Source organism: Xiphophorus couchianus, chromosome 5 (assembly GCF_001444195.1).
Source record: "Xiphophorus couchianus chromosome 5, X_couchianus-1.0, whole genome shotgun sequence".
NCBI classification, from domain to species: Eukaryota; Metazoa; Chordata; class Actinopteri; order Cyprinodontiformes; family Poeciliidae; genus Xiphophorus; species Xiphophorus couchianus.
The window spans coordinates 38,720,801-38,744,629 of record NC_040232.1 but is presented as its reverse complement, the minus strand read 5'-3'; the positions used below and the strand labels follow the sequence as shown (position 1 = coordinate 38,744,629).

At 39.5% G+C, this 23,829-nt stretch overlaps 2 protein-coding genes across 3 annotated transcripts; both read left to right on the top strand.

The window, feature by feature from the left end:
• The first annotated feature begins 4,367 nt into the window (after positions 1-4,367).
• Positions 4,368-11,721, top strand: LOC114143907 (retinol dehydrogenase 8). Its single transcript, XM_028016304.1, has 6 exons — positions 4,368-4,612; positions 8,369-8,530; positions 8,631-8,810; positions 8,965-9,058; positions 9,977-10,160; positions 10,252-11,721. Exons 1-6 carry the CDS (start codon positions 4,507-4,509, stop codon positions 10,477-10,479), a joined length of 954 nt encoding a protein of 317 aa, XP_027872105.1. The 5' UTR covers positions 4,368-4,506; the 3' UTR covers positions 10,480-11,721.
• A 587-nt stretch (positions 11,722-12,308) lies between these two features.
• Positions 12,309-23,515, top strand: palb2 (partner and localizer of BRCA2). Of its 2 annotated transcripts, none has more exons than XM_028016289.1 (13): positions 12,309-12,416; positions 12,694-12,790; positions 12,866-12,925; positions 14,701-14,866; positions 14,984-16,345; positions 17,357-18,696; positions 18,804-18,956; positions 19,465-19,547; positions 19,769-19,918; positions 19,993-20,109; positions 22,607-22,694; positions 22,777-22,970; positions 23,063-23,515. In XM_028016289.1, exons 2-13 carry the CDS (start codon positions 12,713-12,715, stop codon positions 23,319-23,321), a joined length of 4,050 nt encoding a protein of 1,349 aa, XP_027872090.1. In that variant the 5' UTR covers positions 12,309-12,416; positions 12,694-12,712; the 3' UTR covers positions 23,322-23,515. The 2 variants fall into 2 exon arrangements, with proteins under 2 accessions (XP_027872090.1, XP_027872089.1); XM_028016288.1 differs by having other exon boundaries at positions 12,347-12,610.
• The last annotated feature ends 314 nt before the right edge of the window (positions 23,516-23,829 follow it).

Genomic DNA, 23,829 nt, shown 5'->3' with positions numbered 1-23,829 from the left:
TGTCAAAAGCAAAGTTTTTTCATCTCTCGTCCTCAGAGCTCTCTACAAGGACATTGTTGCCTCTTGTGATATATCCTAACAACTTTTCAACTCCCTTCGTAACAAGAAATCCAAGGTCCCATCACAGGCAAAAATCCTCTTGACTTGGTGTTCAGTTAAAATGGTTTGTAAAGTCAGTTTGAAGTCGTCTCTCTGGAATCGATCTACCTCCAACCAAGTTGAGAAGCAAACTGAGAATTCTTGTATCTCTCTGAACATTTATGACATCACTGACATCACACAGAGGTTCTCATGGATACGATGATGTCAAACAACCTGTGTCAGGGTTTTGTTTGTTTTAGTTGCTATGGAAACACAAGGAGTTATGACTGGCGTAAGATTATTGTCAATTAAAAATGCATGCGTAGACATCTAAATTAGTAAATGTTAGTCAATAAATGTGCAGAAATTTAAGTTTTGTATTTGTCTTGTTTTCCAACTCATACATGCATGTAAAAATGGGATATTGTACATATGAGGATACTCATGAACAAATTTATATAGTTATGGACAATCCATGAAGAGCACAGAGATCCAATAACAGAACACCACTCTGGTTTAGATCAGGGTGGCCGATCCTCCCAACCACACCCCTCCAGGTCTCACTGTCATTGCCCACGCGAGCGTTGAAATCTCAAAGCAGCATAAGGAAGTCCCCAGGAGGGCCACTCAACAGCAGCTCTTCAACAATTGGAAAAAAGGTGGGTAATCTAACCTGCTGTTTGTCAGGTAAGTACAAGCAGCAAATGACTGAGGACAGATGGTACCACTGAGGTCCACTTTTTACAGGAATTTCAATGATTGGGTCAGGAATTGAAGGATATCTTAAATCGTCTGGACTGACTGACCATGGGAGTATCAGGGTCAACACATCGGTGTCACTGAAAAAGCATTTTCTCTTTATGTTGGAGTAGTGTGGTTGTAAAGATAACTCACTCAAACTGTGAGCAAGCAAACACATCCAGGTCCATTTGGTCATGAGGAACATTGACACTTTCAAAAGCAACAAAGTTTTCTGATGCCTTTACTGTCAAATCCGTAGTTGTGGTTTTGATGGTAACTTTCTCATCCTTAGAGGAATCTTCCATGTCCTTTTGGTCTTCAGGGATCAAAGTAGTTTGATCTCTCGTCCTCAGAGCTCTCTACAAAAATGTCATTGCCTCTTGTGCTATATCCTAACAACTTTTCAACTCCCTTCGTAACAAGAAATCCAAGGTCCCATCACAGGCAAAAATCCTCTTAACTTGGTGTTCAGTTAAAATGGTTTGTAAAGTCAGTTTGAAGTCGTCTCTCTGGGATCGATCTACCTCCAACCAAGTTGAAAAGCAAACAAAGTACCATGCTAAGAGGCAGAGTGTTGACAATGTTTTATGTTGCTTGGTTCAGTTAATGAGATCTAATGAAAACTAGCAATGTTTGTTTTTCTGCAACAGCAATATGACTAACTTTAAACACTTATAATCAGAGGCTGAAAACAGCTTTTACTTTAATTTTTTACCTTTCAATGAAAGTAAAATATATGTAATATATTATAGAAGAAACAAAAAAATTAATTTGCATTATTAAAAAACATATAAAACACTCCATTAGTTAAACATTTAAAGCTGTGAGTCAAATTTACACTAATCACAAATGTGTCAGAAATTACAGCAAACTTCTACAATACACAAGAAAAAGAAAAGAAAAATGTTTTAAATATTTCAAATTGTCAAAAAGAAGGTTTTCTGTGAGCAAAGCAATACTAGACAAGATGTGAAGTTTTCACCTGATGAAGGTTACCATAACTCACAAACTGAGACACAAACTGAGTCACAGCTCTTAGTTTGCAGCACAGATAAAATGAAACTCATCATGATCAGACTTGATGAACCAGAGATGGTCTCCTTCTTTCTCCATGTTTTGATGGTAACTTTCTCATCCTTAGAGGAATCTTCCATGTCTTTTGGTCTTCAGGGTTCAATGTCAAAAGCAAAGTATTTTCATCTCTCGTCCTCAGAGCTCTCTACAAGGACATTGTTGCCTCTTGTGCTATATCCTAACAACTTTTCAACTCCCTTCGTAACAAGAAATCCAAGGTCCCATCACAGGCAAAAATCCTCTTGACTTGGTGTTCAGTTAAAATGGTTTGTAAAGTCAGTTTGAAGTCGTCTCTCTGGGATCGATCTACCTCCAACCAAGTTGAGAAGCAAACTGAGAATTCTTGTATCTCTCTGAACATTTATGACATCACTGATGAGAACATAGAGATTCTCATCTACATTATGATGTCAAAACCTGTCCTGGTCTTGTTTGTTTTAGTTGCTATGGAAACACAAGGAGTTATGAATGGGGTAAGATTTCTGTCAATTAAAAATACATGTGTAGACATCTAAATTTATGGCTTTTTCACAATGTCATAATTTAATTTTGGGTTGCTATTATATGTAAGCTCAGATCATAAAAATTACAAGATATAAAGCTTTGAAATATGTCTGTGTGAGTATGAGCTTTCTGAAATGAGTTATAGACACTGTACGTTTTGTTTTATGAAAAAAGACATTTGAATTCCAGCAAAAATCTGTCATAAAATTTCAAGTAATTTAGAAACCTATATTTTATCATGATTAATTCATCCTCTTGCAATGTCAATGAGCCAAAAAAAACAAAGCAGAATGATCTTATTTTACTTCTTTAAGACTTCCTGTCTAAAACGTCCTGCAGTGGATGGTGTTACACTCATCTGTTTCAGTCAGGTGCAATCTTCAGAAACCACAGTTTACCAAAGGACCTGAAACAGCAGGAGCTTGTTCCACACTGGATTTCATTCTTTTTTTTCCTTTTTTTGTCTGTTTTTGTCTTTGAATATGCGTACAAGCCCATGAGCTAGTGCAACATGCTGGAACAGGACAGCGTTGCTGCCCAACTAATAAAAATATGCTGCTGCAGATTCCAAATTCCACCACCTGTCTGTCTTTGCCCGACCCAAACTTTTTTCACAAACAGAGAAGTGCTCCTAAGATATGTACATGCAGTTGGCTGTAGAAAGAATAACCACTTGTTTCAGGAGCTTATGCTGCTCTGCCCACAAAATGGAAAGTCCAGAAGAGACCATTACGACAATCTTTATAAGCTTTTAGGATAAGTTCAGAGAAAAAAGAGGCTGGCACTAAATTAGATCATACACAAACGTGTCGGCTCCCCCTTTGGCCATCACAATGCTTGTTTTGTGCAACCATTTGTATCAATTATATGTATAAGTATTATATATATATATATATATATATATATATATATATATATATATATATATATATATATATATATATATATCGATCTACCCATGAGCTAGTGGGTAGATCTCATGGGATCTACCCACTATTATATATATATAATATATATATAATATATATATTATATATATTATATATATATATATATATACTGCATATATACTTAAGTAGGATGTCCCATTTTGTACTGTTAAAAATCCCCAATGGTTAAGATGTACTTATATATTTGTATTACATCTTGATTTGGTTTGTTCTATAATTTGTTTTTAAAGTAATATGTAATAAATGCTGTCAATTGAATGCTTTTAGTAATAAGTGAAAAGTAGCTTCCATTGTAGCTGTAATATGGATTGTGTTTTGTGCCATTATGCAGAAAGAAGTGGTTTCACATTTGGAGACACCTGGCCAGATCTCTTGTCTTTACAAGATCAAAAATAAAGATACTGTTAATGTGCTGAATAACTATTAGGAGTTCATGTTTTTGGATCAGAGTGGTTTAGTTTCAGCTGTACACTGCAGACAGTGACTGAAGGAAACATGGATTCCAGGCATTTTTCCAGCTCCTTTACTCCTGCTATAAGTGCAGTGAAATCATGACTGCCAGCCATAATCAAGAAGGGTGTGTGTGAGGGGGGGGGGGGGGGGGGGGGGTTGTATGTGGGCGTGCGGGGGGGGGGGGGTGCATGTATACATATGAAAGAGAAGGGGTGTGCTTTTTTTATTTATGTAGTTTATAATTTCTGTATGCATTTTGTATTTGGAGGTTATCTCAATCTAAAGTAAAAGCATGATGGTTGACTGTGTGTGTAGCAGCAGAACAAGGTCTGCTGATTCACTGAAGAATTACCACGAAAAAATCCGTAACATAACTTTAGAAAGACCTGTTCCTGGAATGAGCATACTGGCCACTAGATGGCGGCAAATCTAAGGCGCTGCCATCCACACATTTCTAACTCCCCCCCCCTTTAAGCACCATCCCCGTATTTCACCAATAAACACATTTGCCACACTGTCTGTTATGAAGGGACATCCCCTTAGATAATCCTAGGATTGTTGTAGATTTTCACCCTGTCCATGTGACTCCCTCTCTGTGTTTTATCCTCTTACTGCAGCTCTTCTTCTCACTTCAGATTAGCACTGACTCTGCACTGGTGTCTGTCTTCTGGTCTGCAAAAAGAGCAGGACCAGCAGCTGAATTATGGTGAGTCCTGAACAGAAAGTGGTCCTGATCACTGGCTGCTCCTCTGGGATTGGCCTACGGATGGCTGTGATGCTGGCCAAGGATGAGAAGAAGCGCTATCACGGTAGGTATCTGGATTGATGAGATCATTGGCAACTTAAATTCTATTGCTGTAGCAATTAAATATGTTATAGTTTCAAAGTATTCAACAAAAGTAACAAATTATTGCAAAAATAGGATTAATTGCACATTCACTCTGCTATCCTCTTATTTCTCCACAACACGTAATGGCCACTATGGTGTTATATAGCAGCAGCTATGTTTAATAAACTTTTTGTTTCTGTTAAATCAGTGGAAAAAAAAAAACCCCAGCAAAATCTGAATTATTAATACATGAACAATAAAAGCAGGGATCTGATTGGACAACATCACCATTCCACAAAGTCAGAGTCCAAGTGAGATTAATACAAGCTCATAATTGAGCAAATGTAAACGCTAATGAAACTACAACCCATGTCTTCATATAATAGTCTGACACATATACTGCGTTATTATAAATGTGATGACCTGAATTGTTTCTCACTGTAAGATGTCAAAATATGTGTCAAGTATGTTTTTAGCAGTGTTACGCTTATTTAACTTATTTAACAGCAGTTTTAACTGGATTGCATCTCACAAACAGCAATATTTAATGTCTAAAATTAAAGTGCCAATGAAGTCAACATTGAAACACATGCAATAATTACTAGCATTTTTAGAAAATATACTTCTTGTTAAAAATAAATGACTGGATATTAATCTTATTCCTTATGGCAACAAAAAAACTTGACTCCACTATAGCTGCCTTAAAATCCACCGACAGTCTGGGATTTTTCCCCTTCACTCGGATTGTCTGTGGTCGATTTTTGACTGGGCCAATCAACGAACAGAAAGAGAAGTTGTGAACGTTGACGTAAATTTTCTGCACTGTTCTAGAATTATAGTGCGCTAGAATTAGTTTTAGCGATGGCAGCAGAGGAGGTGAACAAAGCCACTGAGTCCTTGTTGACCACACTTCCAAATATTGAATTAACATTAACAGCCGCTTCATTCGGCTCTGAGGTTCTCGCTTCACAGTGGAAGTTGGTTGTTTACAGTGCAGGTAATTTCCGGTAAGTTTCATAGCATCAAACTGGCACATGACACACATCACAGGTAAAGTTTTAAACTCAGAGGAGCCCCACAGAACCTTGCAGACCCAGACTGAACAGAAGCTGCTTATTTTAAATGTGTACTCAGTTCAAATCCACCAGAACTATTAGTTCATCTATAGTTATGTATGTGTCCCCATAATAGATTAGAGCTCAGAAGGACATCATAAGTTATGATTCAAATTCATATCAAACTGTTTCACAAGGCTATTAAGTAGTTCTTAAGTTAAGAACTTAAAAAAGTTCTTGGTTACTTTTTTAAAGTAACCAAGTAACCAAGACCAAAACTCTCCAAGTATTCTGTATAGATCCTCTTTTCTCTGCCATTTTTCACTCTGTAATGTTCTCAGTCCATTGTCATAACATTTTCATAAAAACTAAAATAGAAAACTTGAATCAAATTTCATATATACTGAAAACTATTTATTAAATATTTCAATTACTTTAAAATAAGAAATAATTTTATTTATTAAAATGAGTGAAAATATAATTCTATAAATGCGTGCTGAACCGAGTTGAAAACAGGAGGAGTTATAGAAAATATTAGAAAAAAATATATATCTTTTTTATTATTTTAACCCAAAGTATTAGATGATAAAAAACAACTGAGCTCATAAAAGAGGTCAAAGAAACAAGACTGAACTCAGGCAAAAAAAAATGCAAACAAACTGGCTGCACAAACAAAAATAACTGACCTAGCAAAGAAATGACCAGTATAAATACCAGGGTATTTATACTGCCAGCAGGAACCAGTGGTGCAGTTCAATCAGCATTTAAGCCTGCTGAGCGCTGGCCCTTCTTTTGTCTGGCTCCTCCATGGCAGGTAACAGGCAAGAAAACAGAAGTTAATATTAGGCAAACAAACTTAACTTTAAGTTGATTTAAATACACGTGTTAACTAAATGTGCACGCCAACAAATAGAACAAACGTATCCAAATAAATGTTTTATTGAAACTAAAGTGTTTTGTGTTTGTATGAAAAAGGTTGTGCAAAAAAATGAGTTACCGACTTAAGAGTGTGGCCATAGGTTTGGCCATCACAAACGTTACTCGACTTACTGAACTGTTGGATACTTTGATAAAGCTCATAGTTTATCTAAATCTGAATAAGTGACCAGCGTAGGTCACTGCTCACTACACCTCTCTGTGCCATTATTGCCTATGTTGTAGAATAGTCTTTAGATTCTCACCTCAAGCAATAGTTGAAAAGAGACAGCAAAGCCCAGCTTTGACTAATTATTCCTTGGCTTGTAGAGTTTGATTCTGGATCACAGGCTGAATACGTCTTTACCACCAGTACATAACAACTAATACCTCTGTGTAATGTGGCTGCCCTAACAGAGCTGCTTAAGCAACAGGAGCTTAAGATTTATTTTTACTATACTTGCTATGTTTAGCAGCAGTGATGTTCTTTACTGTATTTGCTATGTATTGCAATTTTTTTGCCCAGGTCTCTCTTGAACATGAGATCTAGATCTCAACGGGGTTTACCTGGTTAAATAAAGGAATATCTATTTATGATCTGAAATGAGGTTGTTGGTGAGGTGTGTGTTTTGGGGTTAGGGATGGGTTAGGGAGAGGTGAGATATGTGTGTGTAAGCTGTTGTGGTGAAGACTACAGTAGCACTTGAAGTGCTAAGAAATCATTTAATTTGTAGACCAATAAGTTTTGGCTGAATGACCCTGATGAAGGCCATAAACCAAAACACATTGGTCTATAAATAAAGTAGAACTTTAAGTGTTGCTGAAATCTTCACCTCTGCAGATTTTTTTACTCTCCATGCACCATGGGAGTCAGTGAAGTTGTGCCAGAAACATTTTGGATTTTTGTCTAACCTGTTTCCAAAAATGGAAAATAAGTATATCATATAACAAGTCAGGTATGTCGTAAATAAAAATGGCTAACTCTGGCATATTATGTGATGTGTACTGTCCCTTTTGAAACAAATGAACAGCAACAATAAAAAGCATGCTCTGGAGAACATACTATGTAGATTCATTTCACATAGACTGATTGTTTTCAAATCTGTTAATCATGATGATTTTCGAGGTTATCATGCAGATTAATGTGAGCTTCCTGCTCTGTGGGCTGCTAGAGTGGAAGCGTTTATTGTAGAGGTTTTTGCAGTATTCAATAGATTTATTCTTTTTTAAATATATGATTCTTTCTTTAAATCAAATTAATTTCCAAAAAATAAGATCAGTCAGTTGAGAAACTTGGATACATTATTGATAAATATTTGAAGGTTTATTATTTTATTAAGGAATATTATGAGGGTTTTTTAACAGCACAATGTGTAAAGAACCATTAATATGTATCCATACATATGTTCATGCTGGACCAGAGTAAAGTGTTTTGTTATGTGTTCAATAAACCCACCGACTTATGGATGAACTTAGTTTGACACTGAATGTCTAACCTCTGAACCTGGGCAAGCTGCCGACTCATCGTTTATTTAAAGCTGTACCCTGAAGGTGTTGTGCTGTTAGAGCCTGTCCCAAACACAAATGGAAACCTGTCTGTAGACAAAAAGGATGAATGAATCAAGGATCGTACATAGAAACATTACCCCGATGGCATTTATAAAAGCTTCTCAAAAAAAAAAAAAGACTTTTTACTTATTTTATTTCATAGCAGCTTGAGCTTGAAAACTATAGGCCTATACTAACATATTTTTCCCCGTTTTCAGTAATAGCCACGATGCGTGACCTGAAACGAAAGGACAAGCTGGTAGAGGCTGCTGGAGATGCATATGGGAAAACTCTTTCTCTTGCTGTGCTGGATGTCTGCAGTGATGAATCTGTCAAGCAATGCATAAACGGCATCAAAGATCGACACGTAGACGTCCTTAGTAAGTCAAATATGACATTTTTAGCATTAAAATGTCTAAAATATGTGTTAATCATACAGTTGGACTCTCTTTATCTTCTGGTTTCCCTCATCTTTAACAGTCAACAATGCAGGTATTGGCCTGGTGGGTCCAGTAGAAAGCATTTCTATTGAAGAGATGAAGAAAGTATTTGAGACTAATTTCTTTGGAGTCATCAGGATGATCAAGGAAGTGATGCCGGACATGAAGCAAAGAAGAGGAGGACACATCATTGTAGTTAGCAGCGTGATGGGACTACAAGGTAAGTAGAGATGCTAAACCCTACAGGAAACAAATACCAGCTTTACTTTAAATGGGGTTTGGGCAATGGACAAAGAGAAACCTCAACAGATTAAGAGGCTAATATTATCCACTAAGTGTCTCCACAGGCTGAAATCATGTCTGTTTTTCTTCAGGTATTGTGTTTAATGATGTCTACGCTGCTTCCAAGTTTGCCATGGAGGGCTTTTGTGAGAGTTTAGCTGTGCAGCTTTTGAAGTTTAACATCATGTAAGTATCATTGAAGGGATTTACTGTTTAATAAGCTATGATTAAAATTCTCTTGAACTATGCCTTTTGGGTCTCTTGCAAGAATTCTCTCTTAACATACATAATAGTGTATTTGTTGTTTGATGGCCATTGAACTATACACTTCAGCATCTTACATGTCGTTTCTACACATAACAGTTTTAAAGCAACTTAGTATAAATATACATTTTACATCCACATCTTTATTGAAAGTTGTCAATATAGTCTAATTTCTGTGTTTTTGCGATGCTGATTAACTGCTTTCAATGGGGTCCAGACCAGAACAAAATCTTGGGGAATGGATGTCTTGAAAGGATACATCTGGTTCCGCTGGTGGAGAATTTGGACGGATCAGCTGGACGGATCCGAGATGTATCCGATGCAGATGAGAGAATCTGAGGTCCTGTCACACAGAGAGTGTGTTGGTGATCTCTTTCCATTCTGACCCTTGTCTACATGGTCAGGAGAATCGTATAATCAGTGGAAGCACAGATCCACTGTTTCTCCTCTTTGAACAAAGCAGAGCAAGAGCTCGATGGAAGGACTACCTTCTCCTCCTGACTTGGATAAACCATGGATTCCCTAGAAGGAGTGAAGTGCTTGGAGAGGAATTTCTGGGTTTCTCTCCTGGACCTGTTACTCACAGCAGACACACTAGTGGACAGATGGACACCCTGTTAGAAAGAAGGATGGACAGATTATATGTTTGCATCTGTTTTACACTGGCATGTAACATTCAAAATGAAAAACATTGCTCAAAAGTTTCAGAACTTATCAGTATTTAATAACAAACAATGTTGAGGATTTTAGTTTTTAAGTGAATATACTGTATTAACAATAGCATAATTGTTTCCATGGCTGAAATCTTCTCCTTCTCTTAATATACCTGATTTATCACAGCCTGTCGCTGATCGAGCCAGGACCGGTGCACACAGAATTTGAAGCAAAGATGATTCAGGATGTGAAACAGAAGGAGTATCCTGGAACGGATCCTGATACTCTGCATTACTTCAAGAACATCTATCTTCCATCTTCTGTGGACATTTTTGAGGCATTTGGACAAACACCTGATGACATTGCTAAAGTAAAATTATTGTATCTTTACTTTTTACTCTTTATCAGCACCACTCTGTCTGAACATTTAAATGTATGTGAATATATTTTCTTTTTTACAGTGCACCAAGAAGGTGATCGAAGCAAGTCGACCTCGTTTCCGTAATCTGACCAATCCGCTGTACACGCCGATAGTGGCACTGAAGTACGCCGATGAAACTGGAGGGCTGTCTGTTCATGCTTTCTACCACATGCTCTTTAACATGGGGCCTGTGATGCATGTCAGTGTGACTGCCATGAAGTATCTAACCTGCGGATGTCTGAGGAGAAGGACAATTTCACCAAACTAAAAACCAATGTGATTTGTTAAGTACTTTCTTATAAACACAACTAATTTTAAGTACTTCGCAGTCCAAGATCATGCTTACTGTAGTAAATGGTTTCACAATATTATCCTATGTATAACATTTTATGTGTGCTTAGAGACAGGATTGGGGTTAAAGCTGACAAAATTTGTCATTATCTTCAGTGCCAAATTAATACGGCTTGATAAAATTTCTTTTAAAAAAACAAAAAACAAAATAAAATCAAATGAAGCAACCAGAATGATGTCACTAATGAAGACATTTCTTGTCATTGTGGCAAATGCTGCAACATTTGATAAAGACAATTATAAACACTATAGCATTATAGATTTTAAGAAAGAAGTTAAATATGACAAGTTTTATGACATGAAAAACAGATATTTCAGCAGGAATTATGAACAAAATGGAAACAAACCGCTGCACAGATAGTAAACAAGAAAGATTCATAGTTTTGCAGGGTTAAAAGAGGGAACGTATGGGAGTATAGAACAGGAAGAAGGCGTGAGCTTCCAGGTTTTCTAAGTTTTTAATCTGTTATCTGCAAAAAGTTTTGTAAACATTTAGATTTTGACCAGCATTGTTGGTATTAAAAAATAAGGGCACATCAACTATGTCACAACTCTTTTTGAGCTGGAAGGTCTTATATAGACAGGTGGGTGCCTGTCCTAATAAACTCCAGTCAGTTTAATTAAACAGAGCTGGACTCCAATGAAGGGGTAGAACCCTCTCAAGGAGGATCAGGGGAAATGGACAGCATGAGTGTCACAGAAAAGATTCTGAATACTTATGACCATGTGATATTTCAGTTTTTATTTTTTTATAAATTTGCAAAGAATTCTACATTTCTGTTTTTTTTCTGTCAAGATGAGATGCCGAGTGTAGATTCATGAGAAATAATATGAACTTTTTTGATTTTAGTAAATGGCTGCAATAGTTTCCATACCCACTGTAGGTAGCCCAGTCTTAGTCATCATGACTGTAGCAGTTTATATTTGCTAAAACAATATACAATGTAAAACAAGACAACAATTGACATTTTAACAAAATAGTTAGAAATAAACATCTTTTAGATAGCTATATTAGTAGCTAATATTACTAAAGGTGTTTCAAACTTGGTGTGTTTGTTTTTCACATTTTTACACATATATGTGAATGCATGTATATGTATAATTTAGACCCTGTGTGATACAAAGAATACTCCTAATAAACTGAAACTTGTGCACCTGATTCTTGATTTTAAAAATATTTGAAGTTGCATGTTGTGTTCGACCCTCCAAAATGAAAATGTCAAATTAATCAATAAAAACCAAAGGACTATGGCATCGGACAGATGTAACCATGAGACGGAACGACAGACACAGTTACAGTTACAGCACAAAATGGTGTGCAAGTCAGATTCTGTTCCAAGGGTTTGATGTCAAGCTGTGAGAACTCTCTGCTGGGATACGTTGAAGCGATGGAAGCAAAAGGCTCTGCAGTTTCATAGGGGGACGCTAGAGGGAGCTGTAGCTCCCACTGGAAAAGTCATGAAAAGGGACCCCCAGAGCGCCACCAAGAAAATATCAATTATTAATTTATTTTTCATTGCAGTTAATATTTTTATTATGTGTTTGTTGTGGCATTTTTCTCGCAAAACACAACTAATTAAAAAAAACAGTGATTGTTCTTGAGTTTAAAAAAATCTCATCTCACAAGAGGAAATGTAAGCCTATTTCCCTTTTTTTATTATTTGTATTGTTTGTATTTGTATTGTGATTTAATTAAGCATATATAGAGGGGCGTAGGCTGTGGTGCGCATATTGGCACCGGACTGACGTCTTACGCAAATGACGCAGATCGAGTCATCTTGACTCCATTCCTGATGCCTGTCTGAGTAGCGGGAAATTAGAAGTAAATCAATACCTGACTAATCGAACAGTGAAGTAAGTCTTCATAAACAAACCGATGGAAGAGTTCAAATTGAACTCTTAACTTTGACATTGCGTAATAGGCAAGTTTACTTTTATATGCCTTTGTCTGGAAGCATATATAATTGTTGCGGTTGGTTGTTAAAGTTAATGTTGGTAACGAAAGTAACACTTTGCCGTTAGCTTCTTATTTACCCCTAACGGCGTAGGTAAGTATAATTAGAAAATGTTGATAGCCGTATAAAACCGTGACATATCCGCGTTAGCTGGTGATATGTAAGGTGTTTGTCAGGTTGTGTTGGCTGAGGAGGATGGATGGCAATATTGGTAACATTCTGCACAGTGAGGAACAGCTGAGGAACACGCTGCAATGTGATGACAAGGAAAAGGTAACTTAACGTTCTCTTCACACTCGGGTTAAATGATATTCAGCTACATTATTCATTTGTATTATTCCTTCTCAGCTTCGTAGAAAACTGGCACATTTACAAAGGGAGTATCTCAAGACAGCCCAGAGACTAAAGGTGAGACACGTATTCTTTTACTACACTTAAAACATTTTTTTAACCGAAATCAGAAGTAAATATGAAAGTGACATCACTCTTTCCAGTAATGCAGTGTGACAATTTTAAAAATGTCACATTTTGTTTCATACAACCACCAAGTCCAATTTATTTGATTAAGATCTTGTATGATACACCGATGCTGCAGCCATGTTTCACCATGGAGACGGTGTGTTCATGATTATGTGCATTGCCACAGATAACATTTTGCAATGTTAAGTATAATATTAAGTATAATAATTCAATTCCGGTCTGATCTGGTCAGTCAAATTATTTCTTATGATTAATGTGTCACCTACATTACGTGTGGTAAACTTTAAATAGGACCTCTTATAGTTTTTTCTCTAGCAGTGCCTTTCTTCTTGCCACTTTTCCATAAAAAATAAAACGAGGAGTGGCTCATAGTTGGCATATTCTTCCACCTGTGCTGTATCTCCCTGCAGCTCCACTAGAGCCGTAGTTGGCCGATGGAAGTCATATTGGCTGCTTCTCTAATTAATGCACTAAATCAATAACAATATACTGTATATTGCAATAGATATGTGATCAATCCATCCATCCATCTGCTGTACACTCTTGTCCCTAGTGGGGTTGGGAGGGGTGCTGGTTCCTATCTCCAGCTAACGTTCCGGGCGAGAGGTGGGGTCACCCTGGACTGGTCGCCAGTCTGTCGCAAGGCAGCACAGAGACAGACAGGACAAACAACCATGAACACACACACTCACACCTAAGGAGAATTTAGAAAGACCAATTAACCTGATAGTCATGTTTTTGGACTGTGGGAGGAAACCAGAGTACCCGGAGAGAACCCACACATGCACAAGGAGAACATGCAAACTCCATGCAGAAAGACCCCAGGCCTTCTTGCTGCAAGGCAACAGTGCTACCAACTGAGCCATTTTACAGAGCAGATAATTCATTTGATAGAATATTCAACATATGAAATGTTCACTGAACTACCGATGCAGAGCTGCACAGCATTCTGGGGGATGTAAACAGAGGAAAGGTTTTAGCTGCTCAACCTCGCCCTGTGAGCTCAGCAAGGTTGGTGGCATCATCAACAAACGATGATGCCACCACTCTTTGGTTACCTAGCAACAACTTGTTGGGTAACTTGTGCAGCAGCAGTTTCAAGTTTCACCACTGTGACTCATAACTGCTTAAAAATAAGCAGTTATGAGGCAGTTAGTTGCACGGCACATTATGTAGGGATATTGGAGTAAAAGAGCTGAATAGAATTATGACACTTAAAATTGGTTATGTTCTGTGATCCGCTGTTTGTTTGTTTTTTTGTTTCTTTAGTTGGATAATTTTATTAGACAAGAAAAGTTATGAAATGGTGAATCAGAATAAATTTTGCTAATAAATTTTATTTGCAAAAATAATACATAATTGTTGTGGTAAAATGAAACAATGAAACCAGGCCTGTATGAAACAGATTATGATTTTAACATTTAATCAAACTTTCTTTCAATTCTTTTCACGCACAAAATGAAGAACTAATTGAAGTTGTTTGAATAAGAGGTAGTTTGAGAACATGTCTCTAACATTTCAATAAACACAAACTCCAGTTCCAAGTAGATGGCAGTGAAAAACAACAATGTTTGTTAGACGGATGCTAAGCACTCTGATATAAGTGTGATGGGGCAAAAATGTCAGCTGTGAGCCACATTGCTGCTTTATCAAGGGAGATGGTGGAAAGAATTAGTCTTAAACTCATGTTGTTCCTCACGCAGCGTGCCGAGTGTGTGGATGCTTTGAAGAGGCATGTGAAAAACAGGATTTCTCTGCAGAAAGACCAAGACAAGAACGATCCAGAGATTACATCTACCGCTTGCGTTACCCCCTCCTCATTTACATTTAACACAAACGATGCAACTCCAGGTTCACTACAGTGTCAAGGTAAGTCTGACTCAGTGCAACCTGAAATCTCTCATTTTACACTCCTGTAATTTTATTGGTATTACAGCTAAACCTGTACAGACATGGACTGATGAGTACTATTCTGATGTTTATCAGGTGCAGTAGAATCCAGTACAATCAGGAGTCAACAAGTAATACGATTCTTGCTTTCCGGAGATCTGACTTCCTCCAAAACCCCAGATCTCAGTAGTGACATCGCTGGCAGCCACAGACCCAGCACGGCCTTGCGCCTGCGGTCGAGACGCAGCCGCTTACGCTGGGAAAAGAGGAGTGCCAACGCTCCCGAAGGCTCACACAACAGCCAGCGACAGCAGGCGTTGACAGGAAACACAAGACCTGGAGATGAGGAGCAGACGATCAGAGACGAAGATGTCTTCATTGAAAGTCAGGAGCTGTTTTCTGATCCAGAATCTGAGTCCCCCTCTCTTCTACTCACACATTGGAGCACGCAAGAACACACCAAGGCCGGAGACAAAACAGGAAACGGGAATCAAAGATCCCAGGAAGAAATAGGGAAAAAAATTGGTCCAGAAGTTGATGGAAAATGCGGAAGACCTGCTTTAACAACAGAGAGTAAAGGACAAAATGCTGGAGAAAACAGTTTAATAAATAATACAATGGGAGAAGATGGTGTCAGTCATAGCCAAGCAAGAAAACCAGTGGTATGTGAAAAGGGCAACCCTGATGGAGCCCAAATGACAGCAATTGAAAAACATGAGGACTCTGTAGAAATAAAAGAGAAAAATAATCGGATCACAGCAGACGAGAATACTGTAAGTCTCCTAGACTCTTGCACATTAGTGGAAGGACTACCTTTCCCTGTAGAGTACTACATTAGAACCACAAGGCACATGACGCTATCCCAGACCCAGCCAGATATGCAGGCTGTCATAATGTCCCAGCTGAGAGCTGGGAGACAACGCAGGAGTCGAGGCCGCAGCAGGAGGTCAAACCAGGGCCTACAGCGGTCAGACCGGCACACTCAGACGGATTCAGCCTCTTCCACAACTCCGTCCACATCTGTGGACTCTCTAAAGCTATCCAACGTTAACGCTTCCAAAGATTATTCCCAGAGTTCCAGTGACTTTTCTACCTCTGCCATTTCGGAAGCTCCTGTTTCACTTCGGGGCCCCAGCGTTCGTCCACCCAAAGGGACGAGGACAGGCAGAGGCAGGGGAAGACCTCCGAGACAACAGCTTCTTAAACAAGGATGTAGCCTGACCTCAGGAGGACTCCAGCCCTCCCTCAGCTTTGCACCGTCTACCCAGTTACTCCATCAAGCCGAAGAGACAAACACCGAGTCAATGTTATTCCAGCAGACTCCCACTCACAGCTGTCCAGCCCAACCTTCTTCTCCAGTCAGTGAAACTCCATCTGGTTTTACTGCTGAACACCAGGAGAAAATCTCTCCTATCTTTCTGAAGAGCAGCACCAGCAGACCCCAACAGATGAACACAGGTAGACCTGGGGTACACACACATTCTGGTTCTGCAGACTGATAGTATTTTGCTGAAGTAAAATTACTTGGCTGTGTTATTTTTAAGATTTTTGCTTAAATAAGTAAGATATTAATCCTCTAATATTGATTTATCTTTCTTAGTGGAGCACTAGTGGTATCCTTTGGAAACTCCATATCAGCACAAATGTTCTCCTTTTCTTTTCTGCATTGCCAAACAATGTGCATTACTAGAGGGAAGAAATATCAAAGCCAGCTATTTTTAGCATGAGAGCTTCTTCAGAAATGAAGCTGAAGTAGACAATGTATTGAAACAGGAATCTATGATTATGGGGGTATTTTTCTGCCATAATTCGAAAGCTACTAAAATCGATAGTAGCCACACAGGCACATCCACTAGAAGGAAACAAACACGCCCAGTACAACACTTTCATTCTATTGACAGAAAGGTTGCCAGGCAACTGTACTTTTCTGTTCCAAGCTCCAGCAGAAAATTATTTGCAATCGAGCAGGGAGGTTTGCAAGAGGAGACTTGATCCGAGCAGAGACAAGTTTTGAGCGCGAGGAGAAAGGTTTGAGAGAACACAGTGAATATTTGAAAGAGAGCAGAAGTTTTGAGTTCAAGTATTACAAGTTTTGAGAAGAAAGACATGAAGGCCTGCTTTCAGACTGATAGCGTGTGCTCTCAAATTATGGCAGAAAGATTCCCCCATAAGAGGCTTCCTAAAAACACAAAGGATGAAATATATTATATGTTATATTTTTGTCCATATTGACCTGTAACCTCTGTCTGCTATGGTTCAAGCTGGATTTGGAAATGTTGGAACACTTTTGAATATCTGAGAGTTGAGTGTCTACCTGCCCTGGTCAAATGTAGACACTCAACTCTGCTTTAATCATGCTGTCCTCATTAATTATGAGCATCATTTTGTTTTTACATGATTTATTTTTTTTGTTTGTTTGTTTTCTTAATTTCATAATCTATTTTTTCTTCTTTAACTTGTGTCCTGCAGGCTCATCAGACTGTCAGGCTCTTCTCCTGCCCTCCTCCTCCTCCTCCTCCTCTTCATCGTCTCAGACAGCTCAGCTTTCTCTTCCCTCTTTGATCAGCCGCCTGAAGAGCCTGGAAATCCAGCAAGATTTTCACCTCCCTGATGATCAGTTTGCCTCCTTGAAGCTGCACAAGCTCCGTCAGGTTGCTGTGGAATCAGCCCCGTCACACAACACACGCAGACGCTCCAGCTGCCGGCACAGCGCCGTCGATCTGCTGATGCCCTGTTCCTTCCCGCTCAGTTCCACATCTACCATCAGAAATTCTCTCCGTCCAAACAAGAGCGAGCGAACATCTCCACAGCAGACACAATGCACGGTTACTAATAATTTGACAGGCACGCGGTTAAATGAAGAGCTTTGTAACTCAAGTATTCCAGAAACGAATGCAGAGCTCAGTGCGGACGCTCTCAACACCTCAACAGAAGCTGTTTCACTGGTGCAAGAGTTTACTGAAGGGCTTGAAGCTGGAACTGAAAACGGGGCAGCCCTCAGCAGTACATGTACATCTATAAACACAGATGAACCACAGGCTCTGGTGGACCGAACACCGCGCAAAGAAAATGATGTGCAACTTTCAGATGAGCCAGAAGTTGAGCAATCTGAAAATGAAAAGCAACCCTCTTTAGAAGAGCTTGGACTCACAGACGGACGCATCACTCAGTTGCTTTCCTTTGATTTTTCTGAAAGTAAAGCAGCAGAGGACGCTCCGACCAGCTGCACTAACGACGCTGCAGCAAACCCACCTGTAAATAACCCAAACCCACAGTATCCTGCAGAAGATTTTGCGGAACCTACTAAAGCAGACTCTTCTGACGATGGAGCGATTAAAAGTAACGCCTCTCAGTTCTTGTTTAAGTCTCCTCTGGATGCAGTGGGATGCCCCTGTACAGGCCTGCCATCCATCTACCATCCGTCACCCACTCCAGCTTCCAGTCCGGTCCTGCCCTCCCTGGGAATCACCCCTAATGCTGCTCGCCTGCCCTCTGACTCCTCTCCCTCTGCTCCTCCTCTCTGCCTGCCTCCGTCTCCCAGCCCGTCCACCCAGGATCTGTCTCCTCTGGATCTTTGTGCTGGTGCATCCATCACCTCCCTCCCTTCCAACCTTCCTCCTCCCTCTCTCTGCAGTCAGCTTCAGGATTTATCAGAGCCTGTAGGTCCAAGAGATCAGGGTGACAGAGAAGAACCTGACGACTGCCCGACTCCATCCAGGATCCAACTGCAAGGCTCGGCTGTGGAAGTGGGAATAACGACGCACGGACCTGCACAGAAGTTCTTACTGAGGTGCACACACACACTGGAGGTAAAATTTGTTCTTTGTTGCTTTGCTTTTTACGTCCTGAGTAAAAAAAAATGTGGCCATCTTCTTTAGCTGTTTTTAGTGGGGTAAGCAGTGTTTGTGCATGCCAGGCGCCAGCAGGGGGCTCTTTGGTGGATGTGTGCTGTGTGTCGGACCCATCGGCCGGTGTGTGTGTCGCAGCAGCAGGAAAGTGGGCAGTGTGCCTGTGGAGCCAGACTTCAGAATGTAACTGGAGCCTCAAACACACCTGGACCTTCAGTGAGGTGACTTCTTCTGTTTGTTGTTTTCAGGCTTCTTATTTCACAACAAATGTCGTCTTCAATTCAATTCAGTCACAGTCCATGTCCCAGGGATGTTTGTTTGGTGGCTCTTAACGTTTTGGTTTTACCTCTAGTACCTTTTCCTTTCACTCAACTTTCCATGATTACACTTGGATACAGTAAGGTGGGGACCATGGTCTCTGATGGGGTCTGATTGGCTATCAGTCAGATTTATCAAGTTGCTTGATAAATTTGACCACCACTTGCATTTGGTTCAAATTATTCTTGGAATTTCTTATGTAAAATATGTTGTTACGTAACTGGTTAATTGGGAAAAAATGTATTGTGTATTATGATCTTATTGGGGTGGTGGGAAGTCTCTTTGTGGGGAAACGTTGTTTTTGCTGATTGAAACATTTTGTTGTAATTTAATGAGCTGAAGAAATACAAGGTACTAAGAGAATCCTAAATATTTCTTGATTCAGACATGGAATATATTTTTTGTTTGCAGCCTGTGATAAACGTGTTTCCTGTCCCAGACTCCACCGGCCTCATGTTTGTGTCTCTTGGTCAGCTGGAAATAAGACAGCTGAGGTAATGCTCTGCATTTTAATATTGCGATCTGAATTCTTGATAAAAAATTAAGCTACATTTGATATACCTCAGAGCATAACGGGCCAACCAGCTTAGGTGGGTTTCAATGTGTAGTCAGACAAACCAGAGGGAAATTTCTGAGAAATGCTCGGCCTTGACATAAAGACACTGAAAAAAGCAGTTTGTCAGCATATCAGTATATAAACTGTCTGTTTTTGCAGACTGCTGTCCTGTTGCAGCCTCAGGCAGACGCTGATACTTGAGGACATCATCCAGGCGGTGGCTGGCTTATTCAACTCCAGAGTGGTCACGTCCTCCGACTCGGCCGCAGGCTCCACTCTGCAGGTGTTTACCCTGTCAGACAGCACCAGGTAAGGAAGAGTTTGTCTCATCTCTTGGCACTGATCCACAAGTTTTTTAGTGTCTGAACTTGTGTGTCTGTCAGCTTACTGACTCCTCAGCCTCTTGTGTCTCCTGGTGTTTGTGTGAGCGCCCTCGCTCCAGTAGAGGGGCTTCCTGATGCTCTCATCGGTACAGATGAAGTGGGACACCTTTTCATCTGGTAAGTGATATTAGAATGAAGCTTGGCCAAATCATGGTTTAGAGGATGAGCACTTAGCTAACACTGTGTGACCAATTTAAAAATCAACCGTAATTGTTTTTTGGAATTGGAATTTTAATGCCAAACACTTCAATATAACACTTGGTTTTGTGTGTGTGTGTGTGTGTGTACCATGTATTTAATACCTTGTGGGGACCATTTGTCTGACACATATTACATAGTGGGGACCCACTGCTGCTTGTGGTGACCAAAGCCTGGACCCCACAAGGGGAAATGCTGTTTTTGGGATAGGGGTTAGGTTTAGCATTTTGGTATGAATTGAGTTTTGGTTAAGGTTAGTTATGTAATGGTGAGGGTTAGGTTTAGGGTAAGGGTTAGGCTGTAGAAATGAATGGAAGTCAGTGGAAAGTCCCCACAAAGACTTTTCATTATTTTCTTTGTGTGTTTTTCCATTTTCCTTTCTTGTTTGTCTCATTCCTTCCTCTCACTCCTTCCTATCCTTTCTTCTATCGTTGTGTCCTTTCTACCTTCCATATTTCCAGTTTCTTTTCTTTCCTTTTCCATACCCCAGAGTAGGAAGTTCAGGTGAAATTTGTGAACTTCTTGCACATGCAATATTTTGAAATATCTGAAAATGACTGAGAATTCTGGAAAGTTGAGTTTGGAAAAGTGCGACGCTTGGCATGTCGTGTAGGAACTTCTAAACTGACAGGATCATTGCAGTTTTTCTCATTCACTTTGGTGCAGATTCTGTTCTGCATTTTTCAGAACAGAATTGAAATTCTCCAAACTACTTGTTCAATCTTCAAATCATTCTGTCGCTGGTTCACATCAAAAAGAGCAGTTTCTTATTTCTTTCAACAACTTGCGAATGCTTTGTTTACATCATGCAAATGATTATGTACACTCATCTGCTTTTTCCTACATTTTCAGTTGCTAGTGTCATATTGATCAAAATTTATTATACGGGTCTCTGTTGAATTGTCTCGAACTCCACAACATTTAAGCATAGCTTTATTGTGTAAGTTTTAACATGAAAATTGCTTTATCAGGTTCTCATAATATATCAAGCATATTTCTATACATTACCATTAGATATTTTTCTAAATCTGTCCTGAACTGGTAAATTGCTCCCAGGCGTATCCTGACTTTTTTCAACCAGGTAAATGTGTGAAGCATCAGATCAACCAGTTTCCTGAAATAGATTGAAGGTTCATGTCATGAACCATCAGCTGGCAGATAAATAGTGTATGTAGCAAGACTACAATACGATGTTACGTTTATGGAACACCGTATTGTAGTGGAAGGACGAGAATTTGGAGAAGAAGAAGAGAAGTGAGGAGACAAAACAGAGGAAGAGGCTGAGGATATAATGCCAGTTTCCATCACTCCAACATCATCAGGTAACGATCTGTGACCCACAACAGGATGCTGGTGGAGCTCCTCTCACACTTCTCTTCATTTCTTAACTCTGTTGAAGAATATTTTCAGAGTGGAGATGGGAAGTAGAGGAAGACTTAACTGTAATTTCTGCCACACTGAATGGACCATTTTCCTTAAGGGGATTGATTTTTTTTTTTTTTTTGTGCTCTGCTTTCTGTATCACAATGACATGGTCTGTCAATAAATTGCAGTGAAGTCAAATAAGTTAATCTTGTCCAGTCTCTTGCCATTGATTTCCCACAATTATAATTTACAAACTTTGTCTTCACAACATTCATCACATCAGAACATCCCTCCAGAATCACTGTTGTATGGACAACATGACTAATCAGTTTGACTGTCTGGTCCGTACACAATGAAACAAGAACTTGTTGTTCTGACGCACTGATATGATCTTTGATGCAAATATTTAATTTTGAGAGATGAACTAAGGATTTCGAGGAGGAAATTGGATTTTGCAGGTAATCATGTTGTTTTGCTGTTCGTACAAATCATTTTTAGAAATGCACTTACCGTTTGACAAATGTCGAAAATGATTTGAGAAATCCACCGAAGCGACTGAGAAAAATTGTCAGAATAATAGAAGCAAACTGGAGACCCATGGTAACACTGGAAGAGCTGCAGAGCTTCACAGCTCAGGTGGAAGAACATATTAAAAGGACTGTGACTAACTATCAAAACATTATGTGATTTGTCAAAGTAACACTGCACATCACCCTGAACATTCTGTCGCTACTGAGACACTTGACAGTGGCAGCATGTCTAGAGTAATGTTTATACAACAGGGAGAAAGAAGTTGGGTAGTTTATGTAAAGATTTAAGGAGATGGTAACAGCAATTCTGGAAAAAAAGATTTGGAGGCTAAAAAGTCTTCAGACTGAGGTGAAGGTTGACCTCCTAGAAGGATAACAAGCCTAAACATACAGAACGGGGTCCGTTTGATGGTTCAGTGAAAGTCCGATCTTAAATCCAATTGAGCATCTGTGACAAGGCGTTTTCCATACAAGTTCACTGACTTTGAGCTACTTTATTGTCTGTCGTTTGCTTGTTGAAGGAATTTAAAGAGTGGCCAGCTGCTGAGCAGAGTGCTGCTTGAAGACAGTCTATCCAACACAGCCTGTCTCAAAGGTTACTCCTACTGTGTAAGTAGCCAGCAACTCTTGAAATGATTGTGTCGCTTAAATTCTGGGTGGCAACTTTCTGTGTGTGTTTGATGTTGTGCAGGGAGTGTTGTTGGTCCTGCTGCAACATCAGTTTCTAAGCTCCCTGGACCAAGAAGAGAAAAAGGCAAGAGAGAAATGCTTGCTATCAGAGGCGAGATCGAAGCCAGCTCTGTTCTCTTTAGTCGGCATCAACCCTCTGAGTGGAAGATCCGTCTTATCCACTTGGCTGTATCCTCCGGATGGCTGGACTGGCAGGTGAGATGAAGACAGACGGAGAACAAGGCTTGTATAAGTTTGTTTATGACACATCCAGGTAATGCACACCTCTTCTTCCGTTGCCCTGCAAGGCTTTGTGAAGTGGACGTTAACCGCTGCAGCGTGGTGGGCCTGAGTCAGAGCGGCTGTGTCTGTGTGTGGGAGCTCGGAGAAGGGGGGACGTCCCAAATGATGGAGGCTCAGGAGGACGGGTACTGGCAACTGGCTCGATGGGGGCACGAGGACACCCTGGTGATCGGGCATCAGAACGGAGACGTCTCTTTGCATCCGTACGACGTGAGGCCGACTAAGAAAGGTGCTAAAGCTGACGCTGAAACTCCACCGTTGTGAGAAGGATGAAGACATTAACGTAATGCAACATTATAGTAGCCAATTTAAACCCGTCAACAGCCGTGGGCATTCTAATGTAACTAGTTTCACTTACCGAATTGTCTCTGCTGTAGTTACTGGTAACTGATGTATTTTAATGCTGTGAACTGAGAACATCCCATAAGTAGCAAGAGGAGGCTCTTGTTTTTACTGCATATATAAAACACAGTAAACCAGTTTGGCTGAAGATCCTTTTAAACCTCTGTCCCTTGTTTTTTTAGTAAAGCTGCTGTTTTAACTGTTTTCTTTTTATTTTTATTATTATTTTGTGGATGAAAATTGTTATATTAAAAAATAACAAAAAAGAACTGTTAGTTTGTGTTAAAGTTTCTATTAAATATTTTTGATGTTTTATTGTTTAGTGTCTGTTTTCTTCTTCATTTCCAAACAGGATTAAGTCAGTTAAACGTAAATAATGCTTTAACACATAATGTGAAAAGGTGAAACGTCACTTAATATGAATATTAGT

Bases quoted from the DNA above. Each gene is read 5' to 3' on its own strand.
- palb2 (XM_028016289.1), top strand. From the start codon at position 12,713: ATGGATGGCAATATTGGTAACATTCTGCACAGTGAGGAACAGCTGAGG. The intron at 12,926-14,700 runs GTGAGACACGTA...TTCCTCACGCAG, and splicing joins AGACAGCCCAGAGACTAAAG to CGTGCCGAGTGTGTGGATGC. The intron at 18,957-19,464 runs GTGACTTCTTCT...TTTTGTTTGCAG, and splicing joins ACACCTGGACCTTCAGTGAG to CCTGTGATAAACGTGTTTCC.
- LOC114143907 (XM_028016304.1), top strand. From the start codon at position 4,507: ATGGTGAGTCCTGAACAGAAAGTGGTCCTGATCACTGGCTGCTCCTCT. The intron at 8,811-8,964 runs GTAAGTAGAGAT...GTTTTTCTTCAG, and splicing joins CAGCGTGATGGGACTACAAG to GTATTGTGTTTAATGATGTC. The intron at 9,059-9,976 runs GTAAGTATCATT...GATTTATCACAG, and splicing joins CTTTTGAAGTTTAACATCAT to CCTGTCGCTGATCGAGCCAG.